This window comes from Mycteria americana, chromosome 1 (genome assembly GCF_035582795.1).
Source record: "Mycteria americana isolate JAX WOST 10 ecotype Jacksonville Zoo and Gardens chromosome 1, USCA_MyAme_1.0, whole genome shotgun sequence".
Classification (NCBI taxonomy): Eukaryota; Metazoa; Chordata; class Aves; order Ciconiiformes; family Ciconiidae; genus Mycteria; species Mycteria americana.
The window spans coordinates 221,392,658-221,412,478 of record NC_134365.1 but is presented as its reverse complement, the minus strand read 5'-3'; the positions used below and the strand labels follow the sequence as shown (position 1 = coordinate 221,412,478).

Below are 19,821 nucleotides of genomic sequence, written 5' to 3'. Positions count from 1 at the left end.
GGTGTCTGGGTCCATGCCAGGTTCTCTAGGACAAGACTTGTGAAGCCCCAAAGTCCTCAGTGTCATACAAACTGCATTTGGGTGTTGGCTCTGAGGTTTTTTTGCTCTCAAGACATCAGGCAACGTCTATGTGACAGCACCAAGACCCGTGCTGCTCCTCCAGCTCGGTGGTGTCACCAATGGGTCCTGGCTTTCTGCTCACGGGTTTTATCCACATCAGCAAAGGTCCAAGCTGGCTGAAACTCCTTCTCATGCTCTGTGGCTAATTCAAGAGAAACATGGGGAAGGCAGTCCAGAGCAGGGGGACATCAGCCAGGTTATGCGGGGAGGTCTCGGAGAGCTCCATCTTTCCCACATCGTGCATCATCTCTGCAACCACAACCTGAGGTTTCTCCTTGCTCACAGGTGCGCAAACACAAGCAGGGTTGCAAGGTTTTGTTCCCAGCCCTTGAACCGATCAGAAATGAGTCACAACCAGCACAACTGGACAATGACAGGGCTGCAAACCCCGTTAAGAAGCTGTAAGGAAGGTGGCCCAGCTGTAAAGAAAAACTACAAAGGTGCTGAGCTACCTCGAGGTAAGGGGAGCAAGTGCAATCATTAGTGAGGGTTCATGGACGCTTGGCTCTATACGTGGCAGGGCAGGGTGGCCTCAGCCCTGCACGCACCAGGAAGGACCCCGTCCCTGTTGCTCCCCCAGCCATGGTGGGATGGGCGCCCGCGTGCTCAGGGCTGCAGCAGAGGTGACAGTGAGACATGGGGGATGTCCCCAGGGAACGTCCCCTGCAGACCCTGGGAGCAGCCCCCTCAAACCCTCTGCAGAAAGCCCAGCCCTGCCCTGCAAACTCAGCATCACAAGAGATGAAAGGTCCTACGGAGCTGTGCCAGCTCTGCCCCCAAATCAACCCCGTCTTCACGGCTTGGGGTGGAAACAGGGTGATTCCTGCAGAGGCAAACGGACGCAGGGAGGAGGAGCGGGGCGAGGGAGGCGATGCCACCGACCGCGAAATGTTGGCTTCTGATCTGTGGCTGCTGATCCAATTAAAAGGGTTAATCCCCAGAGATGCCCCAACGGGGAAAGCAGCCTCTAAGAGGTCCCCCGTTGGGGAGGTACGGTCATTAGGGCAGGATCCTGGGACGGACGGGTCTGGCGTGTCACTGACACGGTTGCAGGAGATTACCCACCGCTTGCAGCCCTGTCCAGCCCCACAGCAAGCCCCTCTGCCCCTCCTCAGCCACACGTCACCAGGCAGTGCTACGTGCGGAGGTTGGTCACCAGCCCACGTGGCCCCTGTGCGTGTCCCCAGCGCTCCACTGGGATGTTTTTTAACAGTCCTGGGAGAAATGAAGGTCTCTGAGACTGGCCAGCACTCAGGGTAAACCAAGGTAAAGCTGATGTCTTCTCCCTCCCATACCACTGCAGGAAAAAAGCCAGAGGGCCCAAAAGGTTATGGCTGGAGAAGGATGGATGGGGAAGGATGGGTGGAGAAGGATGGAGGGGAAGGATGGATGGATGGATGGATGGATGGATGGATGGGAAAGGATGGATGGATGGATGGATGGATGGATAAATGAATGGATGGATAAATAGATGGATGGGGACGGATGGATGGGGAAGGATGGATGGAGAAGGATGGAGGAGAAGGATTGATGGATGGGAAAAGATGGATGGGTGGATAAATGAATGGATGGATAAATAGATGGATGGGGACGGATGGATGGGGACAGATGGATGGGGAAGGATGGATGGGAAAGGATGGATGGATGGATGGATGGATGGATAAATGGATGGATGGATAAACAGATGGATGGGGACGGATGGATGGGGAAGGGTGAGGAACCCACCTGAGAAATCCATGGTTGCAGCTCTGCCATCTGAAGGGAGAGCTGAGCCCACCCCTCATATCCCTGTTGGCTCAGGGGTCACTTCAGATGGGTAAGAGCCCTTCCTGCCTCACCGCAGAGAGCAGAGGGGAGGTTTTTGGGTCTCCCTGGGTGGAGCCAAGCTGTCCTGTGCCACCTGTGGCTGTGTCCCTTGGACAGCAGACACCAGCACTGCTCCAGGACCAGTGCAAGGCAAGGTGCCTCCAGGCTTATTCCTCCAACCGAACCAGCAAAAATCAATGTCGTCCGAGTTTTCTCTGCCAAGAACCGGCAGCCGAGATAGATACGGCGCTTGGCTCCTGCCTAACTGGAGCTCGCCCCTTTGGTCTGTGTTGCCGCAGCGAGTGAGGGGGAACAGCAGCCAAGGCGAAAATGTTTTATTGTTCAATATAAAATTTATGGGGTGCCTTTTATGACAGCGTCCCAAAGCAGGGCTGCAGTAAAGGGATAACTAAAAGGCAGAAAGCCTGACGTGCAACAACAGAGCTGGCAGTGGTGTAATGCCTGTGGTGGGGGAGAAGCCGACACCGGAGAAGATGAGATGCTGCTCGGAGGCAGCCAGGGCCTGGGGGTGCGATGGGTCTGGGAGATAAAGAAAGTTATGGGAGGATGGGACAGTCACATCATGCAAATGGCATCTTTGGAGACTTCCACATCTTCCTTTCGTGGTGGGTACGCTCAGCACCAAACCCTGTTTGCTAGGACCAACTTCAGTGCAAGGACAACGGCGGCAGCAGGAGCAGAGCGTACCCAATCCATCCCAGAGCATCTGCACTGGTGCAGCAACCAGGGCAATGCCCTCCGGGTTTCCTGGGAAGGGACCAGGCAGCAGGATCATCTCTTGGTGGGAAGCTCCTTGGGATGGGACTGCTTCACCTCCACCTTGCTTCTCCATGAAACCTCTCTCCAAAGAAAACCCCTCTTGCATATATCACTGTTAATCTCCAACTCTCCCTGCCCAAGGCGAAGCTCAGCCAGGGGTTCAGGGCGATGCAGCACGGACAGGGGTGATGCCGCTCTGTGGTTACTTCAAACATATTTTTTTAGAAGAAATATAATGCACCATGCTCTGGGTAGAGATTTCTCGGTGAGAGACGGCAGGGACCTTGTCCCAGGCAGGTTCCTCCATCGCTGCTCACCAAAGGGTTTCTCCTGGCCGTGGAGCAGCCGGCACCATCCACCACCCTCCTGGAGATGGTAGAGGAGCTCTGTGTGCATGGGCACTCAGCTGATTTGCACCCAAGAAGTCTCCTGCCTGTGTCTGGGCTCAGTATAACCTATATGGGCTCAGTATAACCTATATGGGCTCAGTATAACCTATATGGGGGCTCAGTAACCTATAGATACCTGCAGGAAACCTCGTCTGGGCCGGGCAGCGCAAGTTTTGTGCTGGTTTTCTCCAGGCCATCCCTAGGAACCCAACCGGGCAGCTTCATTTCAAATGCCTGCCGCTTCTGGTAAATGAGCGTAAATTGGGCCTCAGCTCTACTTCAATTAGAGCGAGTTAATTAGGCTGACGAGTCAGGGGTCAGGCTCTGCCTGGGGACTGGCAGCATCCTCCCCGCTGGGGCACGGCCGCAGTCATGCATACGGCCGTGGGACAAGAGGGTGGCTTTGCCCCTCTCCCTTTACCCCACGCCACGGGGGACACCCTCAATGCCCAAAGCATCACTGGGATTTTTTCCTGGATAAATTTAACCAGATCGGCCCTGTCGCCTGGATCATCGCACGGCTCCGGTGAGCAGTGCCGGGTCGGCGCCCACCGGCTGCTCCGATTATGCCCGGTTGCCCCTTGCTGCAGGTCCGCCGGAGCTGCGGACGCTTTGCTTTCTGGCTTCTTTTCTCTGGCTTCCTTTGGCCGTGCACGGACCCAGTTTCCATCCACATCCCGAGCGCGTGGCAGCAACGGCTGTTTTTTGGGAGCATAACGAAGAGAAAAGGAGAAGGCACAGCCGTCCCCGGGGGGGGGGAGCTGCTCATATTGATCCTTTTACAGCCCCACGTGAGCGGTTGCCTGTCCAAAAGAGAGCACCTGCACTCACTTAGCAGCTTGCTTGGGCGCCCGTCCAGCACGCCAGGACCTCCCGTTTCCTGGCCCTGCTTTGCCCCCAGCCTTCGCCTGACCCCCGTGCCCGCTGCCAGCCCCGAGCTCCGTTTTCAGCCCCAAACCAGCTGTGGACCATAAGCAAGTGGGGCAGGATGATCCCTTGATGATGAGCAAAGCATCCGTGGGATGCTCTCTGCGTGCCCCAATCCCGCATCCCAACCCTGGACGTTGCCTGAGTGAGTGCAAGGGGATCAGACCCCACCGGGATGGGGGTCCCAACGAGGCCCCCCCCAGGTCATAACATGGACCCCATGGGGCAAGGAGAGCCGGCACAGGAGGCTGAATCAAGAAGACGCTTTAATCAGATTTATCAGACAGATCTGGATCTCCAAATAAATAGATTTATCAAAACAGAATAAAACAAGAAACCAGGGATAAATACATGTACCAAAACAACCTGAAAATCCCCCAAAGCTATTTCCAGACAGGGGGAGGGTGATGCTGCTGCACGCCCTCCTCCCCACGCTGCAGAAATGGTCCTGTTCACCCTTTGGGAGATGCCCCTCCTGTGAATACAGCCCAGTAGATATTATGTAGGATATATATAAATATATAGCATAATAATATGCTTAGTAGCGACCTTAGTGCAGTGTTTGGGGTCTCAGACCCTGTCGGCAGGTGGGTCCTCCCAAAAACTACATCTTCAAGTGACCTGCAAAGAAGGGAAAAGAATCCTCCCAGCTGAAACAGAGGAGAAAAGACCCAAGATTTTTCAAGAAATACCCTTTAGAGGGTGTTCAGCCAAAGAAACCCTTTGCAGATCAGAGGGGCTCCAAGAAAGGAAATAAGGATGATTTTTCTCTCCTTGCAGGTCATCTTTATGCCGGTGGTGGTAAAAAGCATGGTCTTGTCCTGCTTTGCTGCTAGCTCCTGATGCTTTTCAGAAATGCCAGGGTGTCAGGGACGTATCACAGCTCCTCACGTCGCACCAGGTCTCACATCTCCGCCATCTCTCCTTCCTCCCTCTGCACACCCGACATCTTCGGTAGCCAGAGATGACGGACGGCCCCTTGCGCTCTCCCGCTGGAGAGAGGCACCTCCACGGCTGTGGCTTCCATGCGGTTCAATTTGGTTCGTTTGCTGGAATTTCTGTAATTTACACTAGTGTATCCTTTATTGCTGTGCCAGTCTATTTAATAATGCAACTTTTTTTTTTTTTTCTTATATATGTGTATGTGTGTATGTGTGTGTGTGTGTAGATAAATCAATAGCTAGGTTAAAGTTTTTTTCTTTACAAGTTCTTTGTTTCTTTCTCTGGGCTCTCTGTCATCCTCAGCTCTGATGTCTGGGCTCGGAAGATGTTCCAGTGACCTGGATATGCAGAGATGGACACTCATTAGCAACAACTCTTGGAGCAGGAAAACACAATTTACCCCACACGTAGCACCCTCCGCACTGGAGGGCCCACAAAGGACCATGCTGGGAGAGAGGTGGGGAGAGAGGTCTGCCCGCAACGCTGGCCGTGGCCAGAGCAGCTCATCGGCGGCCCCGTAATCTGGTTCTAGGCTTTGCCATCTTGCAATTAAAATGGTACTTGAGGTCAAGAGGAGCCCTATATACCTCCTGCAATGCAATTAACAGCACAGTCAACGGCATTTCCGATGCTTTCCCTAGAAACCACTCACACGCTCTTAAAAGAAAAGGAGCACAGTCTGAAAGAGGGATAAATCCCCCTCTCTGCCTCCTCGATGTGAGTGGTTAGGCCCATGTCCTCCCCGGAGTGTCTGAAATTCGGGCTGACTCCCTGCCTCTCAGGGGGAAGAAGCATTTTGCTTGTCCTCTGACTCATCATCAGAAAGCCAAAATTCATGTTTCGTGGGCCATGGGCAGGTATGCTTCCCTCCTCCTTTCTGTCAGCCCCATTTCTTGGGGGTGGGTTGCTCAAAACCCCCACATCTATACTCATTTTTCTGCTGCTGCCCCAGCCTTGGCTTTTTGTGCAGGGCTTTGCAACCACCTACGGTTGGGGAAGGTCCTGCTGCAGAAGGAGAAGAAACCCCCCTAGGTCGCCCCACAGCCTCACCGGTGAGCTGCAGACTCCCTGCAAAACAAATGCATCGGTGGGAGCTGGGCAACACCCCAAAAATGAGCACAAAGCTCCCCGGTCCCTCTCCTTGCTCCCCCAAAACACCAGCAACCCCGTACTTGCAGGAGGTGGCTGGAGGTGCTTTCCCTCTAGGTGGTCGCTTCCCCTGTAATCCCAGCAAGGATTATGCAGCCCTAATGTCGTCATCCCCAGGGGGGGCATATTTTCTAGCTGAATTAATCTCCTGTTGTGAAGAAATCACCAGCCAATGCTTTCCTAGAACTTGCAGCAACGGCAGAGGGGTGATTTCACAACAGGGTTGTTTGTCAGGGGAAACTGAGGCAAGAAGAAGGCGGCACGTGCCAGAGACCCCCTCAGGGCGCGAAGCCCAACCTGGGAGCAGGGACTTGAAAATCCCCCAGGGTTTGGTCAAAAGATGTCGTCTCGAACGGATTGGAGGTGAAAACAAATCTCCACCCTCCCTGGGGCACTGGGTGTGCTGGTATGCACTGGGCAGCAGTGCCGTTCCCGGCTGACCCGATGACCTGTGGGTGCTGGACAATAGGGGAATGGCTCCGATCCGAACCTAACCCATTAAACTCTAACCCAGCCTAGGCGAAGAGGCAGCCAGCGGGAAATAGCACAGCAGTTTTGCTCTGCACAGGCACTCTCGGCATGTGCATTGGCATTCCTGCTTTTTGTAACATTTACGCACATCCAAGAACATTAAGAATGATTTTTAAAAATATTTCAAGAGTTTATTTTTTTCCCTTGCATCATTTTTTTTTTTTTCCGCCGTAACGCCAGATGGATTAGATATAAAAATCAAACAGTTTTACGGACTTTGGAGAGACAAAGCCTTTGGATTTCACAAGCGTGCATCCACTTTTAGAAAGCTGGCTGCCCTTTCTGATACCATAAAGTGAAAATGTGACCGCTAACCAGGAGTGTTGCATATGCATGTGAAGACAGGTCAGCCCTGACCCGGCTATGTTTTCACAAGCCTTCTCCCTATGGTTTGCTCCCCATGCCATGCCAGGATTTATGCAGCAAAACATGGGGTTGTTTGGGACAGGATCTGCCGGAGGAGTGGGGAAATGGGATTTTTCTCTCCCTACCTTCATTCGTCCTGGTGATCAGCCTGAAGTTCTGAGCTTCTTGCTTGAATTCCTGTTTGCTGATCTTCTTGGTCTGTATCAGATGAAATATCCCTGCAGAGAGAAACAGAAGGCATCAGACTCTGCGACGCTCAATTTCAGGCTCAGATGGGTTTGGATGCACACCCCTCTGTCCCCTCCTAAGATGCAAGAGGGACACAGGCTGCACTGGATGCCCCAGGGTCCTGGTTTGGTGCAGGACCTGCTGCCAAAGCCTGGTGGGAGTTTGGGAGCGAATCCAGGGCTGGCCAAGGACCAGGAGAAATCTCATCTGAAAACAGTAACTGCTCGTTAAATCAGAACACAGCAGGGACAACACCATGAAGCAGGTGAAAGCAATAAGATTTTGTTGCTCTGAAAAGCATCTCGCACTGGAGGAGGTCTGATCTCCCCCAAAACCATAAGAGAAATTAAGGTGAGACCAACGGGATCCTGGGATCCCCGTCCTCTCTGCTTGCTCTTGACCACCTATCTTCCCCAACCGCAGAGACCCCTCCATCCTCAGATGCCTTCCTTTCCTGGAAGCAGCCGGGGACCAATATTTTCCATCCCTCTGCCCCCAGCCCTGAAACTCCTCCAGGACGGAAAAGAACACGAATGACCTCAGCAGAGATTGATATTTCTGTCTGTGCCAGCATCGTCCCGTTAGTGGAGGTGCCTGACTCAGACGTTTGACCCAAGAAAACCAGAACCTGCATTTAGCAAAGGAAGCGACCTTTCTGTAGGATTAGGGGTTACGATATTCGTATTCTCCTGTGAAGCGTGACAAACCGGGCAAGTATGCCTGGCATATCCTTCCCCACCTCTCACCCAGGCTCCCCGTGCGTCCAGCATCTCGCTGCCGGCAGATGTCAGAGGCAACGTGGTCCCCCTTATTTGGCTAAGAGACTCTCCCTGATTCCCAGCAGCAATTACACATAAAAGAGTAAGTAACGAATGGGAATCGGCTAGCAATCCATATAAACGAGATGTTATGGACCGTGGAAAATTAATACAGGAAGTCAAAGACATCCAGAGAAATATGTGATATTTGGACTATTAATAAGTCCTTTAAGTGGGTCAGGAAAAGAAGTCCTACCAGTAACAAAAGAAGATACTGGATGGAGATAATAAAACTGTTAATGACGCAAGAAAGGCACAAGTGTTCAATAAATCCTTCTGGTCTATACTTAGAAAGGAGCGGGAGGGTGTGCTTATAGTCCCCGTGGCTGATGAAGCACTTTCCAGTACATTAGTAACCAAGAGGATATTTTAAACAAGAGCTCCAAGAGATAAATATCTTTTACTCAACCGACCTAGATAATGTTCACCCAAGAGCCCTCGGAGAGCTGGCTGAGACCTTTGGCCCCCCGGACGGTCATTTCTGACACATGCCAGGAGCTGGGAAGCAGCGGAGGAATGCGGATGATGCTCTAGCACGCACAAGGAGAGCGTGAGGCGGCACGGATAAGAATAGCCCACTGGGCTTGCCCGCCGCCAAAGAGGCAATACGGGATGGAGCTGGTAAAGGGTGATGCCATTTCCCGGCGAGCAGATCCTGTCCAACAGACAGGATCATTCTTTGCAAAGTTTAGGATGAGATGGAGGGAGGTGGTGGGGCTCTTGGGCACTTACCACCTTTCCTGGTGCTCTCAGGGGGCTTATAAGAAAGATGGGGTTTTTAGCAGGGCCTGTAGCGATAGGACAAGGGGTGATGGTTTTAAACTAAAAGAGGGGAGATTCAGACTAGATCTAAGGAAGAAACTTTTTACGCTGAGGGTGGTGAAACACTGGCCCAGGTTGCCCAGAGAGGTGGTGGATGCCCCATCCCTGGAAACATTCAAGGTCAGGTTGGATGGGGCTTTGAGCAACCTGATCTGGTTGAAGATGGCCCTGGTCACTGCAGGGGGGTTGGACTAGGTGACCTTTAAAGGTCCCTTCCAACCCAAACCATTCTGTGATTCTATGATTCTGTGCTTTAGGCACTGCCTCAGGACCAAAAAACAAGCAGAGTCCAGTAGAGCACAAGGAATGAATTAAGGACCAGCCCCATCTCCAAGGGAGCAATTCATCTTTCCTAATTTTGGAGACACAAGGGAGAGACAGGCTCTTCCACAGTGCCATTCTACCCACCCTAAAATGGGTGGACGGGACATATCATAACTGCTTCTCTCCGCTGACTACATGGGGAACCAACATGACTCTTCAAACGTGATACTTAATGCTGGGCTGGGGAGTGAAGGGAGTCTAATGCAAGAAACTGGTCTCAGGACTTGCTAAATTATCTGCAAAACAAAGGCTCAGCAGGTGGATGGAGACGGGAGCATGGGTGCACATGGGTGTATGAGACCCATCCCAGCAGGACACAACCTTTGACCAGAGTCCCACACCCCATTTTGGGCTCCGTACTTCAAGAAAGACACAGAGAGAGTCCAGAGCAGAGCTATGGGAAGGACCAAAGGATCAGAAATTTCTAACATCACGGAAAGACTGAAAAAACTCAACTGCTTAAACTGTGTAAGAGAGGACAGAGGCAGGAGCTGATGGTGTCTTCAGAGGAAAGGAGTCTGCTCTTCACACCTGTGGTGGAGAGGATGAGAAGGCATGAGCTCGAGCTGCAGGGAAGCTGCACATTGGGAAAAGTCTTCCCTTAGGAAGGGGTTTGTGGCTCTGGAAGAGATTAGATGGGCCGTAGAGTCTCCGTGGCAGGAGATCTTCAAGCACATGCCAGAAGAGCATGGGGATGGCTGGTCCGGACCCCGTAGGTCTCTTCCAGCCCACGTGCGAGGGTATACCGGCATGGTGAAACACTGGGGATTGCTGAAGGTCCCAGAGCTGCAGGTTTTCAGGATAGAAAGGAATATTTTAATCAATGTCTAATCAACAGCCTGGCAGGGTACATGCGGGAAGGAGGTCCATGAGGGGACCGCACCTCCGAGTACAGCCCAGGCCTCCAGTGAGGCAAGGTGAAGGGCAGGAGTCAATGACAGAGCCTCCAAACCATGCTGGTCCCTCTCTGGTCCTGCCTGTTCCTTTGTTGTCCTCACTCCCCATGATAATTCCTGCTCTAAAACATCAGAAAGTCACATTTCAAAACTCCTGAGGTGTTCAGACCCCTAAAAACATGAGGAAGCCCCCACTGCCACTCATCTGGGGGCTGGTCGTGCACCACCAGCAAGCTGGGTAAAACTTTTGGCTGGATGTTGGCGCCGGTTTCTCTTCCTGCCTCGTGGAGGAAACCGTCCCGGCACAGAAATAGATGAGGCCATGTAGGTATCGTAAGCCCATACAAAGGCAGATGGATGGGCTCCAGGCGCGACTTGCAGCCTCTTTTCTCCACACACGCTGCTCTGTTGGTAGAGTGATGGACCATGGAGAGGTGGAATCCATATGTGACTGAGCTCATGTTCTTTCCCAATAGTAACACTTCGCTCTGCCAAGCAAAAGAGCTGTGTTGGCCTCGGGGACAAGGGCCTCCCCTGTCCTTGGCTGGCAGGGCTCGGGAGCTCCGTGCAGACGAGAAGCTTTTGGCCTCAGAAGGTGGCAAGAAGGTTTGGGTGGCGACCTCTGCCAAGGAGCGAGGAGAGGAAACGGTGGGGCCCAGACAGTGCAGGCTCAGAGCTGTCCTCCAGCTACAAGGTGCCATTGTGAAGGAGGCTTTGCTGAGGCGGGGGGGAGGATGGGGAGAGGGGCACCGTGGAGGACAGAGGACGGCAGGGGGAGGATGGAAACATGGTGGCAGTCAGGGATCCATCTCTGGCGTTAATTTCTCTGGCTACTATCCAAGTGTGCCCACCCTTGGTGGCTGGGAAGAGCCAGCCCCAGGAGGGCTGAGGTCTTCTTAGGGACAGAGGTGAGACACAAACATACCCAAGAGACCAGAATATCTGCCTACAGATGTCCAGAAGACACCCAGCTACACTGGCTGAGGGTCACTGCATCCATGGGTAAGGTGCGATCAACCTCAAGTGCTCAAGGCACAAGTTTTTGCAAGGGGTAGAGTATGTCCAACGGAGACTCGGGGTTGGGGCAGTGTGATGCTTTCCTAGGCCCCAGAGAAACAAAACACAAATATCTACTGGACCAAGTGTCTCTAGTAGAGATAGGCTCCTCTGGTCCATACGAGTGTTGCAAAGCTAAAGGTACGAGGACAGAGCAAGAGATTGGTGTCATTTGACAGTGTATTTGCCATGCTTTGACCTCTGGAGGACACAGCAACAGGAGCATCCAAATCCACCCATCCAAAAAGTGGGCTGGGGGCAATTCATCCCCCCTGCGTGCACCTTTGCAGCAGCTCTGCAAGCTTTGGTCCCAGTGATGGGTGGACTGTGGGAAAAAAAAAAAGTAAAAGCAAAAATATGGAATGACCAGAACAATTTTTTGTGTTGTTTTCCATGTGCGTTTGGCACGGAAGCGGGCAGGTTTGGAGGAGCAGTCCCATGGCCCTTGCCTTGTTTGCCCACATGCTGTGCCTCTGGATGGTGTTGCAGCTCGTGGTGGGGCCAAAAGTGTTTTCCAGCCCCTGGTCTGCATGCAACTGCAGCAAAAGAGTGTGAAAGGGGGGGAGTTAGAAAAGCCAACCTGCTGTCAGCAGGCTCCAACTCACTACACAAGGTCTGGAGCACCACAAGAAAAGCCTGAAAAATTGAACAAAGCTTGGAAAGCACCAGGTTTCCACACACACCTCCTCCGTTGCTGGCTGGTTTCATTACGGTACTCACCTTTAATCAGCTTCCAGTTGTAGATTTCCACCTCTTCTGCGGGCTCCTTCTCGATCGCGATCGTCCTGAGGATCTCTTTGGAGGTCTCCGAGCTCGGCGGCACAAACATGTACACCAGGACACGGTTGGGGTTCTTGCCACACCGGGCGGTGACTGTTTCATCAGTGGGTTTGACTCTGGTTTCTGGGCAAAAACAAGGACAGAGTTCATTAAACAGGGGCAGGAAGGAGCTTGGAGGAGTCATCTCAGCACCCAAGTCGAGGAAAAGGCATCTCATTGGGTTTGATGCAATGTGGCGTAGCCGTGTCTCTGAATGGGACCTTGGCTCCAGGGTCCGATCCCCAGCCCCGATATTAGCAGCAAAAGGAGATGTTGATAAAGGATCTGTGGACCTGCTCATCCCCATATTTTCCATTCCCCTTGATTTTGGCAGCCTCTATGTCAGCGGGGATGGGGAAGGGGGATTTTCTCCACCCTGGATCCCCCATACCCACTGCAGGGACCTTGGTGCCATCATCACTGCAAAGCCCAGGCTGGATTCCCTGCTTCCCATCTTGCTCCTGTTGCCTTCCCGGAGGAGCAACGTCAGCGAAGCGAAGGGATGAGCCCGCAGCACAGGAGCCAGCGCCGTGGCAGGGCTGCCTGGGCAGCGTGCCCGGCTCAGCCCCGCGGGTGGGCTCAGCCCCAGCCCGAGCCCCCTCCCCGCACGGGGTGCAACGGTGGGGAGACCCATACCAGGGGCACTGGCAGGACCCTACGTGACTTTTTCAACATCCCTGGTAAAGGAGAGCTGCTAATTTTTTAATTTTTTTAATTTATCTGGAGTAATTAAGAATCCCCCATGGTTTTGGAACGAGATTTATTGCCTTTGGTTGTGGTCCTTGGAACGCAGAGGAGGCCAGCTCTGCTGAATTTAGCCTTGTTCTCCCCGTCATTTTGGATGCTGAAGCTTTTTACACTACTCGAAAGAAAGTTTGGCTATAAATAGATGCGTGGGGTTTATTTTAGTAGGACAGTTATTTTAGGCCTGATTCTGCTCTCCCCCATGCTTTCTGGAGCAGTCCTGAGCTACTTTTCTCGGAGAGGGGATGGAAATCCCAATTTAAAGGGATGCAAAGCTGGGCTTTTTCAGTGACGGGAAGACGAGCGTTCAGCTCTGCAGGCTCAGTGTGATGTGAAGGGGGACGACCACAGCCCACCACCTTCATCCCTGCTACCGTGCAGTCCAGGTGCAGGAAAACCTCCATCCCAGGCCATTAAACTTCACCCACTCCAGGGCTGCATCGATCGAGGCAGCCCCACCTTCACGACGGGGAAGGAACCGCATGTCCTCACAGGTACAACAGGTATTTAACAACCTCGGAGCTTCACGCTGGAACCACTCGATGGCCAACAGCGTTGGGAAGGAGGAGCAGGGACCCAGGGGTCCCGGCCACCAGCTCTGCCCCCAGCAGCCGCGATGGTTTCCCCATCCGACCAATGCATCGCAGCAATTCCCTTCAATCAGGATCCCTTTTGCAAATAGAAATCGCTCAGCATTTCTCTCCAAGCTACTGGGTACAAAGGAGGAAGAGGATGACAGTCATGGAAACTGCCTGGAAAAAGAAGATGGGTGAAACCTCCATGCAGTGAAACAGAGGACAAGCATGTAGCTTGGCTGAGCAATGCGTATGTGTGTGTGATTGCTATCTGTGAGTACTGGAAAGCAAGAAGAAAATAATTTTGGCTGGGTCAGAGTGTTTAACTGGAAATAAATGAAGACTGAACAGCAGACAAGAGATCCCAGCAGAGAAAGTTGTAGACTTTAAACCAGAAAGACCCGTTATAATGGGAATGCAAGACTGGAAGGGCTCTGCTCAGTCATCACATCCCATTCCCACCAGGTACCACATCATAAATCCTGCTCATAAACATATCAGAAACCTTATTAAAACAAGCTGAGCTTCTGCCCTTCACTCCCCCGGGGAGGCCATCCCAGAACCTCCCTGCTCAGAGGCTGGAAAACCTTGAAAATCACAGCTGAAATTATTTTGCAGCATGTTTGCCCCCATTCTTAAATGTGGCAATGCCCCTTACTTGTTCTCCCTGGTGAGACCCCTCCACGAAACCACCTTGAAGATGCACATCAGAAGAGATCACACAGCAATTGCTGCATCTGCAGTCAGGCTCAGAGAGACTCAGGTATCGTTAGTCTCTCTAAGGAAGCAGTGGGTGGTCCATCATCTAAACATCTACTGCTGAATGATAGTACAGAGAGGTATAACCTAGAAAACATTCTCCAGTGGGAACAGGAGAAGATCTCATGCCTTGCCACTTCTTTGCCAGGTCTGTGGTTTAAGGTAAACAGCTTTCCAAAGACCAAGAAGCAACTGAGAGACCCAACACCCATGGAACATGAAAAAAAAGGTGTCCTCTCCACCATGTCCCAGCCCCAGCACCAGCCCAGTTCTACCTGGCCCACCCCAATAGCGGTGTGCCTAACCCTCTCCTTCCAGGGACAGGGACCTCAACTCAAATTCGAACCAAACCATGAGTGTCACAGATAACCCCGCACCCAGAAAGTGTCCTCCTCATCTCAAACCTACATTTCAGCTGCCACAATTTAATCCTGCGACTTCTTGTCCCAGCTGGAGGTCTGGAGAACAGACCATGCCCTCTCCCCAGAAAGCATCTTCTATCTGTCTGAAGACCCTTAGCATGTCCCTCCTTGGGCATCTTTCTCCAGACTACGCCTACCCAACAGATGCAACCTTTTGGGATCGGTGCAGCTTCCTCACCTTGGGTCAGTCCTGCTGCTCTCCAAGACAAGCCAACCCTTACCTCAGTGCTTGCCCTGCTGAACTCACCTGGTGTGCATTCAAGTCACCAGTGACGTGAACACCTACACATCTGCTCTGGGCTTTAAAACAAGGCTAAAGGAAGGACCTGGAAGGCAGCTGCAGGAGCAGGTGGGATCACACCTACCTGGACATATTTTACAGCATTTCCCATCTACTTTCTCTGGATAGTCACATGGATACTCCTTGGGGCACGTGATCTTCTGGCAGTCCTGGACACCATCCCTGCAAGTGCAGAGGATGCAGGGCAGGAGGCCATAGAGCCGGAAGACGGGGTGCCACACTTCCCCGTGGGAGTAGGTCTTCCCATTGTAAACACAAGCTGGAGGAGAGAGAAAAAAGAGTTGCTGATGGAAATAAATCCTCCTCCTCTTTGTACACCCAAGGCTTGGTGGAGCTCAACACATTTCACCACCTCAGAAACGTGTGGCCCTGCTGTCTTGAGGAGCATGGTCCTCAGGCAGCACATCCAGCACCAGTGGACACTGGGATATTGCAGCAACCCCACCCAGGAGGTGCCATGGGTCAGGGGACCAGGCTCCAGGAGATGGAGGCTGCTGGGGTCAACCACCCTGGCGGGGAGGAGTGCTAAGTGTGGGGCAGGACCTCACCTGCCTCCAAGCCTCTGCAAGCCCAGGGTCTCTTCGAGGCTGTCACAGGCATGAAGCACAGTGAAGAGTGCCACCTGCTGACTCCTCCATGAAAAATTCTGGAGGTCCCAAAATTTCCTCCAGGGCTTCATCTCCAAGGACTGGAAAGAGCCCTTCCGGAGACACAGTGGTAGGAGAGCCCCCAAGAGGAGAAGGGACCTGTCTTTTCCCCTTTGGCTCCATGGGGTTGCCTCCTCATCTCACTTTCCTACTCTCTCCTCCAGGAGGAAGACCACAGTACTGGGACAGACCCAGCACATGGCGGGTAGGCGCAAGGAGGAACATCCTGTCCCTCTGCGGCACTGTCCTGGAAGGACCACATGGAGTCTTCCAGCTGAGCACCTCCCTTCCCAGATCTCCAAAACAGCCCAAGGACCAATCTTCTTCCAACCCTTCTTGGAAAGTGGTAGATTCATGCAGTCAAGAGGCTATGGGCCATCAGGGCTGAGATAGCTGGGTGAGGCTGGCTGTGGAGGAGTGGGAAGTAGGACTCGGTGGTGGAAACCTGCTGCTGAAACAGATTTCCTGGAGAATTCAAAGTCCTGGAGAAGTCACCTTAGGCCACATACAGGCTGCCTGGCCCCTCCATCCCTTACCTTTCTTGTGCTTCTCTTTCAAGACGATCTTCACAGTGGTGCCACCTCCTCCCTTGGGTTTGAAGCTCCTGGGAATGAACTCCAGGGAAGAACTGAGAACAGTGGACGCGGTGGCTCCGGGTGGCTTCCTGCCCACCGCTTCTCCCAAGCACAGGTCTTGCGAGTGCCTCTGTGAACAGTCAGAGAAAAGAAGGGGACTCAGACCCAGGCCATTGGGTTGTTCTCACTCCAAAGCATGCTGAAAAAAGCCATGCACACCTTCCATCAGGAGTGGAAGGTCCAGAGACCACAGGGATGAGCAATGACCCAGCAGCCATCTCGGTGCCTGCAACCTCCTAAGGGGTGCGGAGCAGTTTTGTGTCAATGCCCCATGCTGGTGTCCTCCCTATGCTGCATGTGGGTCCCCCTCATTGGGGCAGCACCCTTCTCATCCCACGCTCAACCCGATGCCCTCAGGTGAGGTCCTACATCACTAACACAGGCAGGGAAATGGGCTGCTCTTTTCTAGACGTCTGCTGGGAAACTGAGGACTGGCATCCGTGCAACCCAACCAGGATCAGAGAGGTAAGGACGGGCCATATCCTTGCCTTCTCACCTGGCTGGCACCAGGAGGGTTGGTGTGGGGCTGCCAGCCAGCAGGACTGAAACCCTGGGAACACCCCAGGCTTCCAAGAGCAAACTGCTGGGACAAGACATGCAGCACAAAGGGTCCCCTTGTGTCTATTTTTGAGATTTTATAGGTGGTGGAGGTGTGACGCTGGCGTTTCACCCAGCAGTATGGAAAAGGGCAGGGCCAGGAGCTGTAAGTGACCTAATCCCACAGACCTGGCATGGGCCACCCAGCTCTGAAATGTCACCACGAATCCACCCTTGGAAGCCAAGGAGTCACTTTTTCCTTGCTGGGGCTGCCGATAAAAACAGCCTGGGGAAAGCATGCTGGTGGCCAGCTCCAGTGCTGGCTGCTCTATGGGAGCTACAACTGGGAGGCAGGACACCTTTGAGCCCAGGGTGGAGAGGAGACACCATCTCCTGAAGCAAGAGCCCCCAAAGAGAGATTTGGGCCATCTGACTCTATGGGTAAGGGTCACATCTGGCTGTCGGTCACCTCTGAGTCTGCTCTGTCCATGTTCCTCAGCTGTTTTAACCTACTGGCCAATCTCAGCCAGGTTGGCCAACAAGGAGAAGTGCCCAAGATTTCCTGTTCCCACAGGTCTTTTGGCTCTTCCAAAGACATCAGAGATGCTTCAGAGGAAGAGGACAAGAGTCTTTCCCTGGTGGTCTGATGTCTGCCTACGCTGATAGCCCTCACCTAAAGTCAACTCCCAGACACGATTCATCTGCAAACCAGGTGTCTGTGGTTCTGCTATCCAAGGAACTGACTGCCCTCCTAGAGCTGCTGTGGGCCATGTCTTTGTAGAAGACTACAGCCAAGGGCAAATGCCTTTCTTTGAGCTGCTTAACGGGGCTGTGCTAGAAGCAATATTCTGAGTTTTAAAATGCAAACGTCACGTACAACACCTCTGTTTAACTGCAGGTGTTCCTCTTCTGTGGACTTCTCATATGAGCCATCTGCAAGGAAAAAACATTGTCCTGTGAAATGCTGCAGGGCTGAATAAGGATTTGCTCTCTGGGGTCCAGCTGACTAAAAGCAGCTCTCTTCAGGGTGCTGGCCCACCTGCGAGGTCTGGAGAGAGAAGAGCTTCGACTATGCAATTCACATCACCCAAAGCAAATGGGAGCCATACGCCAAAAACCCTTTTATCCTCACTGACTATTAACAAGAGCTCAGCTCCCAGAAAGACATGGCTTTGCAGACTTCTGAAATTAGGTGGCATGAAAACACCCCAGAGGTAGAGTATGAGATGATGGGGAAGACCTGGCATTAAAAAGAAATCCGAAGACATTTCTCACCAAGTCAATGACATGCCCCAACTGCACCAAAGAGAACTAGGCAAGAGGAGCACAAATTGCAGAAGGGGAGAGTTTGGAGGAGGGACCTGGAGGAGGTCATTTTGTGGCCATGGCCGGGAGACCATGGCCTTCCAGCTTCATAAATATTTCTCGTATTAAAGAGTCATTTTATGCTGTGCCTTCATTGTCAGCAAGGTGTGAACCTGCCCATTCGCTCTTGAGTCTGTCTCATCTGGAGACATGGAGCTTGATTCTCTCCTTACCCTCCTGGGTGAAAGTCAGGGGAAACAGCAGCAAATTCAAGAGTTTCTCCCCGGCAGAGAGCTGTGGGAGTGAAACTCAGCCATGCTGTATGGGGGTGGAAGGAGGGAGTTTCCCTGACTGTCCTGGAAACTTCCCTGGAGCAACAGCAGCATGCACCATCTTTACGTGGTCCATACAACCATCTCCATCCTGGTGGGTGAGTGGTCTGGAGGACTTTGCTCTCCATGCAGGTCTCATGTCTTGCATGATGCACCAGTGGCAGGGCAAAGAGCTCAGCCCTACCCAACGTATGGGCTGCAGGGAGGCAGGACACAACTAGGTGTGGGAGGGGAAGCATGCAAGAAAAAAACTGAGCCCTCATCTTTTGTTTCCTGGTGCAACCAAGACACAGCAAGTGGCCTGATTTACAGCACAGGCTTCCAAAATTCTGCTAAAGTGGCTTGAAATGGCTCCTGCCAGCTGGTGGCAACCAGCTGGGGTCTCCCAGCCCTCGCTCAGGAGCAGCTCCTGGGCTCCTCATTACCTTTGCAGACCTGGCAGCAGGAATCCGGCACGGTTAGGGGAGAAGAGCACAACAGCTCCGGGCAGGTCACCAAGCCGCAGTAAATCTGGCCTTCCTAGGAAGGCAGAAGATAAAAAAAGCATTGTCAGCATTACCAAGGTCTGGACAGGGCTGTATGTCCTCCGTGTTGAGGTGCCAGCACTTCAAATTGGAGATCTAGCATAAATCATAAGCACCCCAATAGTCCATCCTCAAATATCACCAATCATCTAGCAACCGATGAAAGCTGAAGATCTGCCCCTGCCACACTCTCCATCCTGTGGGGTATAGCATGGTGGATGGTGTCCTCTCCTAGCATGGCTGGTTCACTGATTGCCAGTCCACATGCTCATGAGTGGAGTGGTCTTCCCCAAAAAGAGGGAGGCATTGCCTTGCTCTCAGGCATTGTTAGTGCTACCGGATCTGAAACAGCCCCCACGCACCTGTAAACTCTGCGTAACACCCACCAATTCAAAGTGGCACAAAACCCTTTTATCTGACATCTCCCAGGACAAGGACCTGGAAGAGACAGGTAGAAAGGGGAAGCGTGATGCTGAACCCAGACCCAGGTCCACACCGCAGCTCTGCCCTCCCTCTGTGTCGGGTTATTCGATAACACCAGAGTCAAGCACACAAAGACACTAGGTCAAGAGCTGTGGATGGACGTTCAGGTGTAGACCTTCTTCCGCTGGCTTGGTACTTAGTTTGGAAAACATCATTGCTGTAGTGATTCAAGCCGAAAACCACAGGCCAAGGCCAGTCTTGACCTTAGTGCATCCCAGTCCCACTTCAGTCAACAGATTTGCACCCGTTTCCTGCAGGGCTCTCTTTTTGCTGCTTTGCAGAAGGGTAGAGAAGGACGTTCAGCAGCCCAGCAGCAGCCAGACCACAACAGCAAGGTCCTGTTCTCCATGCAGCAATTTTCTCTGGGGTATCCCTAAGCTCTCAGTCAACTGAAACCAAGAGGTTAACTAAGGTTTTTCTTAGAAAACCAAACCACAGCAGCTTCTTCTACCATCAGGAAGCCAAGCCACTGTGCAGGAGACGTGAAGAGGAGGAAGAAACTTTAGTAAATGAGACGATCTGGTGGAGGTCGCTGCAAACCAAACCCTACTCTCCACTTCAGGGACCTCCATGGGGTCCAGACC

The 19,821-nt window shown here is 52.7% G+C and overlaps 1 protein-coding gene across 1 annotated transcript in view; it reads right to left on the bottom strand.

The window, feature by feature from the left end:
- Positions 1-4,271: 4,271 nt before the first annotated feature.
- Positions 4,272-19,821, bottom strand: part of CHRDL2 (chordin like 2) — a 32,057-nt gene continuing 16,507 nt past the window's right edge. The window contains exons 6-12 of the mRNA XM_075491347.1: positions 18,656-18,749; positions 17,471-17,526; positions 15,958-16,126; positions 14,839-15,033; positions 11,875-12,057; positions 7,136-7,228; positions 4,272-5,302 (exon numbers count right to left, since the gene is read on the bottom strand). Coding sequence (XP_075347462.1) covers positions 5,223-5,302; positions 7,136-7,228; positions 11,875-12,057; positions 14,839-15,033; positions 15,958-16,126; positions 17,471-17,526; positions 18,656-18,749 — 870 coding nt within the window. The 3' untranslated portion in view covers positions 4,272-5,222. The remainder of the gene's footprint in view (positions 5,303-7,135; positions 7,229-11,874; positions 12,058-14,838; positions 15,034-15,957; positions 16,127-17,470; positions 17,527-18,655; positions 18,750-19,821) is intronic.